Source organism: Physeter macrocephalus, chromosome 5 (genome assembly GCF_002837175.3).
Source record: "Physeter macrocephalus isolate SW-GA chromosome 5, ASM283717v5, whole genome shotgun sequence".
Classification (NCBI taxonomy): domain Eukaryota; kingdom Metazoa; phylum Chordata; class Mammalia; order Artiodactyla; family Physeteridae; genus Physeter; species Physeter macrocephalus.
In genome coordinates, this window is record NC_041218.1 from 87,861,157 (window position 1) to 87,878,244 (window position 17,088).

The following is a 17,088-nucleotide window of genomic DNA, read 5'->3' on the forward strand; positions in this document are numbered from 1 at the left end:
TTTTTTTTTTTTTTAATTTATTTTTGGCTGTGTTGGGTGTTCATTGCTGCATGCGGGCTTTCTCTAGGTGTGGGGAGTGGGGGCTACTGTTCGTTGCAGTGCACGGGCTTCTCATCGCAGTGGCTTCTCTCGTTGTGGAGCACGGGCTGTAGGTGCGTGGGCTTCCATAGTTGTGGCACATGGGCTCAGTAGTTGTGGCTCACGGGCTCTAGAGCACAGGCTCAGTAGTTGTGGTGCACAGGCTTAGTTGCTCCGTGGCATGTGGGATCCTCCCAGACCAGGGCTTGAACCTGTGTCCCCCGCATTGGCAGGCGGATTCTCAACCACTGCGCCACCAGGGAAGCCCCAACCCCTTGATTGTTGACTGTTCTGTTATTTCCTTTCTCTTATCATGTCTTATTACTATCGTTGTCATTTTACTTTTATAGGTTTATGTTTTGCTACCCCTAAACAACTTGTAAGTTCCTTAAGGGCGAGAAATTATGACATTTCTTTGAATCCCTCATAGTTCCCAATAGCATACTTTTTAAGGATTTGTCACATAATTTATGTTGGTGGGATGGGACTAGATCCTCATATAGTGATCAGCACTGTCCTCATCCAAGTAAAAGTGTGAATGTTCTCTGGTCTCACTTCCTACACACCTAAACCTAGCTGTTCCATCCCTTAGAGGCAGCAAGACATATCTCTGAGAATGATCAAAGAACTCAGGGGAGGAAATGTTTGCAAGCTGGTCCTCGTGCAGCATGAGAAATTGCACTACAAGAAAGTGGAACTGTAACACAATGTCCCAGAATCCAGATTTCACATCAGTTGTTCTCAGCCTGAGTAGGTGATTCTGTACCAGCTCAGGGGTGAACTCTTAGATGAGAGAGGCCTCTAAGAAATCAGGCCCCAGTGAGCCATCTCGGTGCCTCTGGGAAGCCCTCTAGTCGTGAGCATCTGGGTTGCAAAACCCTTGTCCCCCGAAGGGCCAGGCTGCCGGCCTCAGTATGCTCTCCAACTCACCTCATCCTGGAATGGCCATCCGTCTGTATGAACATCACCTCAGCGATAATCATATCATCCTAAGCAGGAAGGTTTGGATGGCAGCCCAAGCTCCTTAGGAAAAAGGGTGACTTCAGATTATTTATTCATTTCACAATCCTCATTAACAAAGTAACCCCTATCTGTTCCCAGTGAACAAGTTCTAATTCGCATTTCTTCTTTATAGGATCATACCCAGCTAAAACCAGATAACTAGGACCTATTGATTAAATTCCATTTTTTATTTCAGTCCTGAGCATGACTGGGTTGGTTCCCAAATTAAAACCTGGCTACCTAGGTCTTACCAGTAAGCAGACAAGCAAACAACAACAACACAAGGTTTTGCATAAACTCTGAGTACTCTGATATCCGCACATCCACGCATCTGTTAACAAATGGAAAGACGATGTAAGCATTTTACTCTCTTAGCACCAACAAATTTAAAGATCATCAACTTGTAAAAAACAAGTCCACAGAGACATACCATCATTCTTAGTTATTCTCAAGAAGAAGAGCGATGCAACCTATCAAAAAAATCTGTGAATGCTCACGGTGTTGTTTTTTGTTTTTTTTTTAATTCCAGACCATCTTTCGTATTTGAATGGAGCTCATAAATCATAAGCTTTCTCCCCTGGAAATCATTTTTCAGGAGGGTATTATTATTATTATGTTCAAAGACTCTCCAGGCAGTGACAGAAGGTGGATGTGCGGATGCCTTCTTAGCTTCAACTATTTGGTTGTCTTAAAGCTTGTTGGTTGGTATCAGTAGCTGTTTCCTCTGGGCTTATGTCCTGCAGCCCCTTGTTATCCACTAGATGGTACAGGGAGATGGCAGCTGCAAGAAGAGCCCAGACTTTGTGTACATGGTCCCCCACTACCAGTGGAAAATGCCCATCACCCTCCCATGGGGTTCAAACAAATCCTGAGCCTGCAGTTCACTTTTGCAAAAGACACATTTTCTTTACAGTCTATTCAGGGCCTCGTGTTGGATTAAATTCTCTGTGATTTTATTTTTCTTCTTTTCTCCAACAATCAACCACATAAGAAAAGCCGATTCCATGTAGACGTCTATTTTAAAAGCATGTTGTTACGTGAACATAGTACTGTTATTTATCACCATTTTCCAGCTATGTCGAAAGAGTGCTCTGAGGGAATATTTTTCCCACTTGGACTGGGGTGAATGGCATTTCTTTTTGTACCCCAGCTTTCACCAAGGACTCAGGGGGTACCTCTACCCAACTCCTTCCTGCCAGACCAAATCCCGGTAAAAGCTCTCTTTGTTCACTCGGCCACCAATCGTTTTGAAATTTAAGCTGGATTTTTTTCCCCAACAAACCACTGCCAGTCTTTGGTTAGAATTATTTCTAAAGATTAATCAGTCAGCCCCCTCTGGGTGATGATCACTAGGCATTCCTAACATGTATACTGTGCCAAAGCAAAGTAATTAATAGTGGGGCCTGCTACTGGCATATTCATTTTCCAGTCTGATCTCTTCCAGATCTTATTTCTCTAAGCCAGGCAATGGTTTGCTCCACAGACATGCCCAGATGTTGGGCACCTGATGAACCCATCTGCTTTCTCAAGGGTGAGGTGCCCAAAACCTTCTGTTCAAGACTGTTCATAATATAGATATATATTTATGGATTTATCATAGAGGAGAGTCTTCCAGTAAGCAAGGGTACATAGTTTAAAAGGTGTTCTGGCAGAGAACAGTTGAAATAACATGAGATAGAAAAATAGTTCCACTTAGAAGTCTTCATTCAAATGTTTTTCAGACTTGCTAGATGAACAGCAAGATGAAAAATAGCTTACTTTCCTGTAGGCATTTGACAAAATTCAAATACAATAACACCTTTATTGTATTGGTTGCCAAGCGTCTTAGTCCGTTCAGCCTTCTGTAACAGCCACCAGATTGGTGGCTTGTAAACACCAGTGTACAGAAGTTTATTTCTCACAGTTTTGGAGGCTGGGAAGTCCAAGATCAAGGCGCTGACAGATTCAGCGCCAGGTGAGGGCCAGCTTCATAGACGGCCCGTCTTCTCACTGTGCCCTCACCCCTCATGTGGTGGAAGGGACAAGGGATATCGGTGGGGTTCCTTTCATAAGGACACTAATCCCGTTCATGAGGACTCCACTTTCATGACCTAATCCCCTCCCAGGGCCCCACCTCCAAATAACCTTCACTCTGAGGATTAGGTTTCAACATATGAATTTGGAGAGGACACAGACATCCAGTTGGTAGCCTCAAGTTAGCCACTGATAGTGATGCTCCCTGGCGCTAAGGGGCTAAGAGAAGGCGGACAGGCATGGCTTTCAGCTCCAATCAATGTACCTGCTCACAAGCTTTAAAGTAGGCCTCCCAATAGCTAAGTTCATATCCTAGCTGAGTCTATACACAGCTATATCTTTCATTCTTGAGAGACTAAAACTAGCTATTACCCAAACATGTTTTCCAGATAAACAACTGGAATATATCAGGCCCGCCCGACTGCCACTGCCAAGGCTTAGTAGAGGTTCTAGATTAGCACTGTGCAGAAGAGCTTTCTGCAATGATGGCGATGTTCTGTTCTGCACTAAACAGTACCGTAGCCCCTGGCCATGTGTGGTTATGGAGCCCTGGAAACGAGGCTACTGTGGCTGAGGAACTAGATTTTTAATTGTCTTTCATTTCAGTTGATCTAAATAGCCGTGGGTGGCTAGTAACTGCCATGTTGGACTGGACAGCTCTGGAGCATTGCAGTGGCCTTTAAGTGCCCTCCCTGCCTCAAGGCTTTCTTTCCACCCTCCTAAACAGTACCGTAGCCCCTGGCCATGTGTGGTTATGGAGCCCTGGAAACGAGGCTACTGTGGCTGAGGAACTAGATTTTTAATTGTCTTTCATTTCAGTTGATCTAAATAGCCGTGAGTGGCTAGTAACTGCCATGTTGGACTGGACAGCTCTGGAGCATTGCAGTGGCCTTAAGTGCCCTCCCTGCCTCAAGGCTTTCTTTCCACCCTCGTTCCCTTCAGTCACCCTTCACACCGCCACCCATGGTACTCTTTCTAAAACAACAAGTCTGATGATACTGCTTCCTGCCTAATCCGTTAGTGACTACTTATTTGGCCTTCAAATGAATTCCAAGCCCCCTGCCACAGCCAGTAAGGCTTTTCACGATCTGTCCCTGTCAACTGCATCCCAGGCCTCACTGTTTTTGCTCATTGCACCCCTGTACCCACAGTGCAGACCCACAGATCTGTGCCTCTGTAAGTCACATCCCCTGTGACTGCGATGCCTTCCCCACCCTTGCCCACCTGGAAAAGTCCTGTTCACCTTTTAAACGCAGACGAGGCAGCATTTCCTCCTCCTCCTCCTCCACTCTCCCCTCCCACCTCCTTTCTCCTGCCTACTCGACATTAGTTCATTTAACTTATCTCTATTTATTTCCACCCCAAACCTTTATCTCTCCCTGATTTTTCACTTTTCTCCCATTTTTAAGGTTTAATTATAGATAGTAAATGTTACCCTTTTTAGTCTATAGTCTGTGAGTTTTGACAAATGTGTTTGGTTTTGTAACTACTACCACAAGGAGGTCAAGCCCTCTGCCTCCTCTCAGCCCGGCAACCATGGATTTGTTCTCTGTTCTGTAGTTTTGCCTTTTCCCATATAAGTAGAATCACACAGTATGTAGCCACTTAGCATAACGCATCCAGGTTGCTTCATGTGTCAGTATCGGTTCCTTTTAAATTGCTGAATAGCATTCCATTGTGTGAATGTCGCAGAGTCTGCTTATCCATTCCCAGGTGAAGGATATTCTGGTTGTTTCCTGTTTTGGGTGATGCTGAATGAAGCACCTATGAACCTCTTCACGTAGGTTTTTGTGTGAAAATACGTTTTCACTTCACGTGGGTAAATATCTAGGGGTAGAGTTGTTGGTTCCTGTGGCACCACTTTCCAGCGTGGCTGTTCCATTTTGTATTTCCCTGGATGAGGGCTCCGGATGATCCACAGCCTCACCAGTACTTGTTTTCAGGCTTTGTTGTTGTTTTTTAAATTTTAGCCGTTCCAATAGGTATGTAGTCGTTTCAAGTTACTTTTCTTCCCTAAAGACTAATGATAATTGAGGATCTTTTCATGTGCTCTTCTGCCGTCCTTATATCTGCTTTTTCACTTTTGGTCTCTTCCCTCTAGAATGTAATTGGTATTTCACTGTGGACAGAGAAACACATTTTGAAGTTCTTCAGGCTTTATTTTTACATTTCTCATTCATTTCTCATAGTAGAGTAAGAAAAATCATTTTATGATGATGATCTCAAGTGAAGTTACTATGTAGACATATGTCTGCTCAGTAAAAATGAAAACACACATAGTAACTATGCTTTAAAGTACAAGGGGTTAGAGAAATACGTGTAACCAGAAATTCGTATGACGTTAAAATGTGTAATATTTGGGTAAGAAAGATAAGGATAAGAAAGAAAAACCGTATGCAGTGATGGTCTCACGTTTCAAATAAGGAAACTCTGACGTGATTTATTTGGTCACTCAGAGGTCACACTGCAAGTTGTTTTCAAAATTAATATATGACCAAGATCTTCTAGCTCCTGAACACTTTGCTTGAGGGCCTATTCATATTTAGTTTTATTCAGTCATGCAAAATTACATTATTTCAAGTTAAAACATGATATACCCTGTTAGTGGAACTTTGGCTTCTGTGGGAAACTGAGCAGCCAATAAATATTCATGTAATCTTCTGGATAACATATTGAAAAGGACAGCTGGCTCAGGAGGGATCATTTGCCTGGGTTAGTATCTGATTCTGTTTACATTAAGAAAATATTGCAAGAAGTTATTATCTACCCGAGGGCTTAGGGGAATACAATGAAAAAGCTGATATTGCACCTGATGGCTTTTGACATTTACCTATTGTAACAGGGAAACTGTGTGAAGATAGCCAAGTGACTTTTCACAAACACAATTTCAGAAGCTATAAAAGGAAAAAAGGAGATGGCAGAGATAGAATACACTGTATCTATAAAAATGAGAAACATGACTTGTCAGAAACACCTGCTTGTAACTATCAACCATTTCTACCGGGCCTGCTGAGAAATTACTGAAAGCCAAGTACATTGATGGGTGTGAAGTCTCAAAGGCGGTCGAGAGATACAGAGGAAAGAAAGTGTGGTTTCATTGAACATTTTAAACCCAGTACCTGGGCTTGATGAAATGTAATTTTATGACGTTTTCTGAACTCTTGAAAGAAATCAGTTGTTTTGCAAGAGGGAGGAGATATGGGGATATATGCATATGTATAGCTGATTCACTTTGTTATACAGCAGAAACTAACCACCGTTGTAAAGTAATTATACGCCGATAAAGATGTTTAAAAAAAAAAAAGAGAAATCAGTTGTCTTTTCTATTTTATCTGTCAGGGCTACAGGAGATAACAGGACTTTTAAAGTTTGGGTACATAAATTATCGACAAAATTTTTTTTTCCAAACAGTTTCCAAATCTTTAACTGGTATACCAACATATTGATTGCAACAACTGACTTAAATTTACAAAAGATATTTTCAGTTTCTAATTAGTGATCTCATTAACATGTGTTATCTCTTCCCATTTCTTAGAAACCAATAAAATGGTAGTAAATGAAGAAGAAAGGAATAAGCATGAGTGGGGAAGCTATTTTCAAGACAAAAAAGTGGCAACTCATTTTGTAGGGCAAAGGAAGCCAAAAAGAGAAATGGATAGCCCAGATCTGCTCATTTTTTTTTTTTTTTAGAAACTCACAGCAGCTCAGAACTTTAAAAACTTGGGGGAGAATGGAACACAACAACCATGACCACCAGGCATGAAATTTGTATTTTTAAAACAAAAACAAGCAAACAATAATGAAAGAATACTAGAAGAAATGGAACAAAAGAAAGCTTCAAAGATTGCTCACTTATATACTGTCAGCTACAAATTGGCATTTACCATTGGCACTTGCCATCCACCTCTACAAGGATTAAATCATGTGCTGCTACAGCTGCTGACTTTCAATGCCCCCTGAAAGGAGTTCAGGGTGGAGAGCAGAAATGAGGCACCCTGTGTGCTCTGCGAAAAACTGGCAGAACAGGTCTTCAGATAGTTAGATATTTTCAGGGAAGTATATTATGAGCCCAATTCTTGCATCTCCTCATGTCTATAAAAGCACTAAAATCCTTCATGGTGATGTCTGCTCCTCGTGACTAGCAGTAACCTGCACGAGACTAGCACCCCCTTCACCAAAATCACATATATACTGACCTTTCCCCCCTGCCTCTTTGGAGCAGTTTCTCAGAGCTATCTGGGGTGCTGTCTCCCGGGCTTTAGTCCTCATTTTGCCCCAAATAGAACTTAACTAGCAACTCTCACATTGTGCATTTCTTTTAAGTCGACAATACATAGAGAGATAGAGGATATTACCATCATAAAATAAACATAGAATGCTATAAAAAATATGATTAAAGAAAGAATTCTTAGAAATTGAGAATATCTTGACTAAAATTTAAAATTCAACAGAAGGATTGAAAGGTAAAGGAAATCTCACATGAAGTAGAACAAAAAGAAACAAAGTTTGAGAGAGGTGATAAGAAAATTAACAGATCAATCCAGGAAGCCAATATCTAACTAATAAGAGTTTCAGAGAGGGCAGAGTTTCAGAAAGAGATGGCAAAAATATAGTATAATAAAAGTTCCCCAAACCAAAACTAAAAGAAATGTCTCCATACTGAAAAGAACCACACCGAAATCCATCATTGCAAAACTTTAGAACACAAAAAAGTACAGGGACAAACTTAAACATTTCTGAAAGGAAACGGAAAAATAAATATATGCAAGGAAAAAGAATCCTGAGGAGTTCAGACCTCTCATTAGCAACACTGGATGCTAGACGACAATAGAACAATGCCAGCAAATTTCTGAGGAAAAATGATTTTTTCAATCTCGAACTTCATACAAGCTAGAATTCTAAGCTAGAATTCTATCAAATGAAGAAGGAAGAATGATTTTTTAAACATTAAATACTGAACAATTGCTTTCTCCCATGCATGGTTTCTTAGGAAGATACTGTAGGATGTGCTTTAGAAAAATGAAAGAGTGAATCAAAAAAAGGCTCAGGCTTTACAGACTGTGCATTCCACCTTGGAGAACAATAAGAATTCCCTGGACTAACACTAAGAGCAGACTTGAGGGCAGCTGACCCACCTCTGGGAGGGAGGTCTCCAGAAGGCTCAATTGCATAGATGACTTGAACAGCTTTGGGGGATAAAATTAAGAATATAGAGATAGCATATTGTAGAAGCGGGGCTGGGGGAGGGGGGCAGGGGAATGATACAATCAGACACAATGATTGTGAGTCATCTTGCTCTTTGGTTGTTTGTAAGCAAAACTTACTAAAAGCCATACAGTTTTACTCGCTAAAATTATTCAAGTTGAGTGACACAGAATTTCACCTTCTACTCCATGACTGGAAAATCATGGGTTGCTGATTTAACTAAGTGATGGAAATATATATCCTTTTCAGGGTCTTTGGAGGGAAATGCAAAAAACGTTGACTAGAGTTGATATTTGACTTAGAGGGACAAATTTTCTCTAGCAACTTTCAGACCAAAACAGAATGTCCCAGCTACCTAGAAATTAGCAAAGTAAAAGGTAACTTCTTAGGATATACAATAAAATGAGATATATCTCTACAGAAGATAAAGGCTTAAATATCTAGAAATGGAACTGCTTTTCCATTCTCTTCCTCTCCGGCTCGACATACCCGCATGCATACCCTTCTGGCACCTATAGATTTGAGTAGCGTGACTATTCTGAAGTTTCATTAGTTCCTGCCACTCTCATGTCTAGACATTTTGTCAGATTATGAGGGAAGTAAATCATATGCAAAGAATACACAAACTCCTTGAAATGTGGTAGCATACATTAAAATCTATTTAAAGTAAGATAAAGAAGGATATTTGCTTTGTAGATACTCAGTAATGATCGACTTATAAGAATATTTTCACAATGGAATAAGAGAATTAAGGTAATTTTTAGGCCTCTTGAATCAACATGTGAAGAGTCAAGGATCTTTAAGAATAGAAATAGCAGAAATTATTTGGACTACCTTACTTCTAGTCATGTGCATGCAACCACCCCTGGAGAAAGAAATTGTTTTTGCTCCTTCGCCCGCGACCCTTTGTGATAATTTTTCTTGGTAACACTACCATATTCTCCTTTACGTCTTACACTGCAGACAGTAAAAGCAATGGAGTGATATATATATATGTAAAAGGTAACTTCTTAGGATATACAATAAAATGAGATATATCTCTACAGAAGATAAAGGCTTAAATATCTAGAAATGGAACTGCTTTTCCATTCTCTTCCTCTCCGGCTCGACATACCCGCATGCATACCCTTCTGGCACCTATAGATTTGAGTAGCGTGACTATTCTGAAGTTTCATTAGTTCCTGCCACTCTCATGTCTAGACATTTTGTCAGATTATGAGGGAAGTAAATCATATGCAAAGAATACACAAACTCCTTGAAATGTGGTAGCATACATTAAAATCTATTTAAAGTAAGATAAAGAAGGATATTTGCTTTGTAGATACTCAGTAATGATCGACTTATAAGAATATTTTCACAATGGAATAAGAGAATTAAGGTAATTTTTAGGCCTCTTGAATCAACATGTGAAGAGTCAAGGATCTTTAAGAATAGAAATAGCAGAAATTATTTGGACTACCTTACTTCTAGTCATGTGCATGCAACCACCCCTGGAGAAAGAAATTGTTTTTGCTCCTTCGCCCGCGACCCTTTGTGATAATTTTTCTTGGTAACACTACCATATTCTCCTTTACGTCTTACACTGCAGACAGTAAAAGCAATGGAGTGATATATATATATGTATATATATATACTGTGACTGTGTCACAGTCCAGGAAGGGACACCATCTAGCTAAATGTCACCATAGAACACTCTCATTCGGGACTTCTAGGAACGAAAAAGATGGAAAATAAGCAAGATTAATACTAGACTCACAGACTTTCCTGGTGGTGCAGTGGTTAAGAGTCCGCCTGCCAATGCAGGGGACACAGGTTCGAGCCCTGGTCCGGGAAGATCCCACATGCCGCGGAGCAGCTAAGCCCGTGCGCCACAACTACTGAGCCTGCGCTCTAGAACCCGCGAGCCACAACTACTGGGCCCGCGCGCCTAGAGCCCGTGCTCCGCAACAAGAGAAGCCACCACAGTGAGAAGCCCGTGCACCGCAACAAAGAGTAGCCCCCTCTCGCCATAACTAGAGAAAGCCTGTGCGCAGCAACGAAGAACCAACGCAGCCAAAAATAAATAAATAAATAAACAAATAAATTTGTTAAAAAAAAATACTAGACTCGAGTTTCTGAAGGCAAAAAAAGAAAAAAAAAATCAGGATTCATCATCATTTATTAGGCAGAAACACCCTGTGACAATTACTCTTCTGTTTTTCTTATATATCTAGAGGAGCTGGGCAAAGGCATCACATCTGGGATCTCAGGGAAGCATAATGATGGGTTGGAGGAAGGCTGTCTACAAAGCATCCTCTCCATGCATCTCCCTCTGTGGATCTGATAGCACCCCCTTTACCGCTGTGAGTTTTTCACTAAGGGAGCTGCGACTTAGCCTAGGGGTACTATGCTCTCTCTTCCCCAGAGTGACCTTCCTTTTTCTTACCACTCTCTGAGTCCACACCGGGACTCAATAGTTCACCCCACCTTTCTACTCTTATTGTATGTTACCTCTACCACAGATTTGCCATTTGTGTTTTAGTTTAAATATTTTGTAGGATTATCCCTCATCTCCACAACTGGACTGGGAGTTTCTTGAGGGCAAATACCATGTATTTATTTTATTATTGTCTTCCCCCCTGCACCTAGCATTGTGTCTGTTACTCAGAAAATGCTCTGCAGCAATGTGATGTTGATAGAATAATTGATTCTCCTGCCCCAACCCACAGTTTTAAAACTAGGCAGTAAATAATCTTCACAGAGTATTTTAAGAAAACCAACTGGAATCATCCAATTAAAAAAAAAAAATGTCTTTTCATGCCAGGTCATAGATTCTAAACCCAAACTAACTTCTCTTGCCTCTTTAAGCTAATGACATGTTGTTTAACCTTCACAAATTAATGGAATTGTGAGCTAATGACAGTTTATGCTACTGATTGCCTTTGAAGTATTTATTTTTGTCATGTTCACTTCAGAAACTTCTCGCTTGTAAGTTTGACATGATTGATGCAGAATTCACTTTCCCCATCTAATGCTTTCCTCCATATACAACTCCACTTTGTGGGATCTGTTAACAAGGAGATAATTAAATGTAAATGTGAGTCACAGACTCTTTCTTCTCTGAAATGAAATACATATAAGACAACAAGGAAATATGGGGGGAAAGGTGGGAGGGAGATCCACTACTCCCTTCCACCAGGGTGGTGCAGCTAAAAATTTCATGAATAATCCATCACCAAAAACTTCAGGAAGAAAACACCAAAGGAAAAAAAAAAAAACCCTCCCACCTTCTTTATGGGAACTGACCCAAGGTAGAACACAAGAGCTCATTGGTTGGCCAATGGCTGAAGGAGCCTGGATAGACCATAAATTGTCCCAGAAGAGAAACCAACAGCCAAAAGGGAGGATCGTTGCTTCCTGTAGTGGTTGTGGCTAATGACCCAAAGAATCCAGGCCTTTAGAACTAACTTAGAGAGCATCTGGTCCAACTGATTATGTCTGAATATTCCTACTAAATCAAGTGTTCTGTGTTGGCCAGTGCCGAAAGAGTCAATTTATCTACAGGAAAATATACAACATATTGCAGTGTAAGTGCACAGTAGTGTTTTACCCAGACATGAATAAAGAAAAAAAAAAGATGGGTTTCTTTTTCCAGAACTTATGTGATTTGCAATTAAAGGGAAATTTCTAACTGGTAATACATTGTCTCCTTCCCAAATGTCAGTATGTCCAAAGCCGCATGACATTGCAACTTTTCCCAAATATCTGCATATCCTAAGCACACTGTGTCAAGAAGCCTGATCCAGAGACTTGATTTATGTTGCTGCCCGACAGATGACGTCTGGAAGGCATGCTGTCTACATGGACTGTGCTCCGGCGTTACCTTAGTCATCAATTCTCAGAGCATTAATGAGTACCATTCATCCCAATAATAGAAACCAAGGTCAGGGCCTCCTCCATGCTCTGGAATTCCATTAGCAATGCACGGAGAGCACTTAGGTCATAAGCTCTGTAGACCTCAGGACTGAGCAAACGGAGCTGCGTCTTGTTTTCGGAGAGAAACTTCTCTGAGCACACCCCTTGTCAGTGATTTGTTGTACAGCAGCATTTGATGTACTTACACATGTAGGGGAAATGCTGGTAAAGGAAGGTGAGGCTGTCTTCAGCTGCCAAGAGTTTCAAATACTGTGTCTGTTAAAGTAAATGCCAATAGAAAACAATTTGAATAAAACCATTTCAAGCACTTCAATGACTGGATGTACATTTCTACATTGTGTACTCATTCAGATATTATGTAAGCCACTCCATCATTCCATGGGTCTGCCATAGAATTTGTTTTAGTTTTCATTCTTTTATCTTGGTTTTTATTGATTTATTTTAATTTTTATGCTACCTACCCTAATAAAGTGAAAATGGCCTTGAAACTAAGCATTATCACTATATGCAAATAATTGTATTTAGAATGAAACTTTCATCTTGAAATCTCAAGCAGCATGCTTCCTAAGCTCAGTCTCATCAGTTAGTCCTTCACTCCTCATAATTCAAATTGCTTTCAACCTGCCACATAGTAAAAAAAGAAGGAAGTAACCCCGAGATTTGAAGCCACAGGTGTGGGTTTGAATCCAGGCTTTGACATTTCTTTGTTGTTTTGTTTTGTTTTTTTTTGTTTTTTGTTTTGACATTTCTTTTTTTCTCAACAGTTAAATGAACATGCTTATTAAGTTTTTACAGCTATTTCACATTGTAGCTGTAAGGAGTTAAAATAAGTTCCTAATACAGTCCCTGGATACTAACAAATAATAGCTTAGCTTAGCTTAGCTTAGCTTAGTTTAGCTTAGCTTAGCTCATGCTTATTAAGTTTTTACAGCTATTTCACATTGTAGCTGTAAGGAGTTAAAATAAGTTCCTAATACAGTCCCTGGATACTAACAAATAATAGCTTAGCTTAGCTTAGCTTAGCTTAGTTTAGCTTAGTGTGTGTGTGTGTGTGTGTGTGTGTGTGTGTGTGTGTGTGTATGAAATCTTGTTTTGAAACGTTTGGAGTTTCATGCCCAGTAAATTATAAATGATACACAGTAATGGAGGGGAGCAGAAGCGTGAATAATTCAAAAGAGCAAATCATCCATATGTCATTTGCATGTGTTTTGAAATGTATTTTTTAATTTCATTTCAAATGTAAGTGTTTCTAATACCCAAGGAAATTACTTCAAAGGAGCGACACTGAGATGTGAAGTCCTCGCTAAATGGCATCTGAGGAGCTGTCCAGTTTTCCTGTTCTCTCCTCTCCTCTCCTCGCTGCCCTCTTCTCCCCTCCCCTTCTCCTCAGGCCTTGCCTGTCAAAAGACAGCAGCCACAAAGAAACCACTTCAGGCAAAGCTCCTGCCTTTCTCTCTCCCTTGAATCAGGGCCACTGGTGAAGCATTTACGATTCCTTCCTTAGCGGCAGCCTGCACTCACCAGATGAAAGCACTGGGCACTCAGGGAGCCCCCGAGTGGAGGGAGGAGATGTGAGGGCGAGAGAGGCAGCACGGAGCTCTGCTTAAGAGCAAAGGCTGTGGACTCTGACAGTCTGGGATTCTAAACCCTGGGCAGCCTATGTGACCTTGGGCAAATTGCAGACTGTTTCCTGCCTCAGTTTCCTCCACTGTAGACGTGCAATGATAATGCTATCAGGTATCTCATATGGTTTGTTAAAGATCAAATTGTATTTATTTTAATGTAGTTATAATATTGTGTGTGTGTGTATAAGGCTCAATGTGGATGATGCCTCATATACAGAAGAGATCTGTATTATGCTGATTTCCCCTTGGATAATAAACTCTTACTTATGGGTTGGTGTTTTCCTACAGAGACCTGCAACACCTTTTTTGTGAAACCTGAGAAAAGCAAACAGGATTCTTGACCTCATCTAGTGTCTGTAGTTTCCACAAAACATATCTCTCTTTCCCAAATGAAGCTGTTTTAACTGTTACAGGTTTACCCCATGCAGACAGAATTCGAGTTGGTGCCTATGGACAAACACACACACGTCAACAGAGATATCGGAGACACTTAAAAATAATCGTAATAAAAAGAATGAACGAAAAGTTAATACTTAGCAATTCTTAATGCCAAGCACTGTTCTAGTCACTTTATGGATGATAACTCATTTACTTCTCAGGACCATCCTGCGAGGTCAACTATATTATTATTTTTACTGTTGAAATACAGAAACTCAGAGAGGTCATGTAGTTGTTCAAAGGTCGGGATAGGTAACAATATACGTACACATTATGACCCAGGAGGTCATATCATTTATTGACTGTCCCAGGACACTCTTGAACATGAAAGGGGGCAAAAACAGGAACAAAAGTTCACTCTAATTACGGGTGAAGGCCAAACAGCTTGTGACACCCATATCATGTCATGCAGTTAGGAAATGAATGAGTTCTTATTACATTTCTACTTGAGCAATATATTGTCCTAAGACTGTCAGATGATCATTAGTATGCTTTAAGTAAGGTGTTCTTAACTAAAGCCATCCGTGCTTGTGGTAAATAAAACTGTGTTTGAGCTTGCAACATGATGAATTTCACTTCAGAGATGCAGGCTCAGCCAATATTTTCATATGCTACCTGTAACCTTTCACAACAGAAATATGATCAAGGTATTGGTTCATGAAGTCTCTGATTGTCCTTCCTTACCATGGCCATTAGCTGATGTTCTGCCTTTCACTGTAACACATACACAAGATTGAGAGTTTAAGGGACAGACATCCCTGGAGCATAATGAATGGTGGAGTGCGTCTTTGCCTCTTTATGCAGATGAAATCAATCCCTGACTTCCACAGGGAGAGCAACAAGTCATTGACAGGCGATTTCCCCACTGGGGCTCCTGTCTTGAAGGAAAAAAGGGAAGGAAACAGCTTTCTATATGGTCAGCTTCTTGAGGGCACTTATAGGGACACTGTGCACTATTGATTGATGTCCAACCCCAGGAATAGATAACCTGGTAGGAACTCAAACAATGACATTGAATACGAGTCAGCCTGCTAGAAAATCTATATCCCCAAGAACCTGGCTCTCCCCACATATATAAATGAATAATGAAAAAGAAAATGAATTTTCATTGTTTTGAAGAGACATAGACCGTATTTCATCAATTGTAACACGCTTTTTTCATATTTTAATATTTGAAAAATTAGAGAGCATGTTACGTCAGTGTCATTGTTTAATTGCCAGAGTTGTGGGTTTTTTTTTTTCCTATTTTTCTTTCTTGTTGTCCATAAAAGAAAGGTATATCTTAGCATCAATGACATCTCAGATTTGATGAAATACATTGTCTACCAGATATTAGCAAGATCTCGGCACCACTTGCATTGAATCAGAAAGAAGAGGTAATAGTTGAAAACTGCATCAAACTTTAAACTACAGCTTAGTAGATAAGTAGGAAGTTGGTCATAACTTCTTCACCAGCTGGCTAATTCCCATCTAAGTATTTTTCTCCCTTTCTTGTTTTCTCCTCTCAGTAAAACAGAAGAGGGTAGATATTAAGTTCCCAGCATTTATTATATTTTTCTGAACTGTATTGTTGTCCCTAGAGTATGAGCTCTTTGGGCACAGTGTTCTACGTCTGTGGTTCTCAGTTTTTTTGTATGTATTAGAATCTCTTGAGGAGCTTCTTGAGAATCCATTGTCCTCCCCTCCTACGTGAACATTCTGATTTGCAAGGTCTAGGATAAGACCCAAAGAGCTGTATTTTTAATTCTAGGGTGATTATGATGGTCCATGTGTTTGGAATTAGCCCGTCACTGCGAAGGACGTGAATTTAGAGACTCTGGTGTCAGTGGTATGCACAGAGCTGTATTTTATAGGGATGATTGTAATCTCAAGAGGCAAACACACTGACAAAAGGAAGAATTCTGATATTGCATTGTTTCCTATGCGGCTGATACTCAAAGGTAAAACATGTACCGGTAATGCCCCTGATACCTATTTCTGTTGGGGATGTCTTTGTAGCTGTGCCACATAAAATTGGACGCATCATTGATGGGAGTCCCGCAGATCGCTGTGCAAAACTAAAAGTGGGAGACCGGATCTTAGCAGTGAACGGCCAGTCTATCATCAACATGCCTCACGCTGACATTGTGAAGCTCATCAAGGATGCAGGCCTTAGTGTCACCCTGCGCATCATTCCTCAGGAGGGTGAGTGCCTGCCCTGGGGTCATGGAGCCCACCTGGCTGCGGTCAGGGTGTCAGAACATCGGAAGTTGTTCTTTCCATTTTTGCAAAAATTAACACTCTGTTGCAACCCATATCCTGCTTACTCAATACCAGTCTCATTCAAAGATCAAGCTGTGTGGTGTTGTAGATAACTAGTGTGAATCCCAAGGCACTGGCTTATTCAGTCTTTCCCTTTGGTCCCGGGAGTACTGTTTTTATGGTTATATTAAGCCAGAAGCCATTCAACAGAGATGATAAAGTTACAAATCTGACGGAAAAAAAATATTCATGTGAGCAGTTGAGCTCTGGAGGATTCTTCAAAGTCAGATCGATTTTTGAAAAGCTTGAGGAAGTTGTGGTATAAAGAGAGCTCATTTAGGAAATGTTGCATCTGATAAGAATTTTAAATTCCCACTTAGCCTTTTGAATTTCTCTGTACAAGGACTCCCCCCTGAGGCTTGCAGCCATGCCTTAAGGGCCACGGAATTCTCTGAGCACCCATTCACCATCGGTTCACCATTTCCAGACACAGGGGGTTCATTACTAACTGCTGGCTCATTAATGACATTTGGGAATTCAGCCTCTGGAGCTCGCCGGTGAGTGGACCACA

General features: G+C 40.7%; 1 protein-coding gene across 1 annotated transcript in view; it reads left to right on the top strand.

The window, feature by feature from the left end:
* Positions 1-17,088, top strand: part of MAGI2 (membrane associated guanylate kinase, WW and PDZ domain containing 2) — a 1,419,801-nt gene that overhangs the window by 1,282,020 nt on the left and 120,693 nt on the right. The window contains exon 17 of the mRNA XM_024115935.3: positions 16,275-16,460. Within this exon, the coding sequence (XP_023971703.1) occupies positions 16,275-16,460 (186 nt within the window). The remainder of the gene's footprint in view (positions 1-16,274; positions 16,461-17,088) is intronic.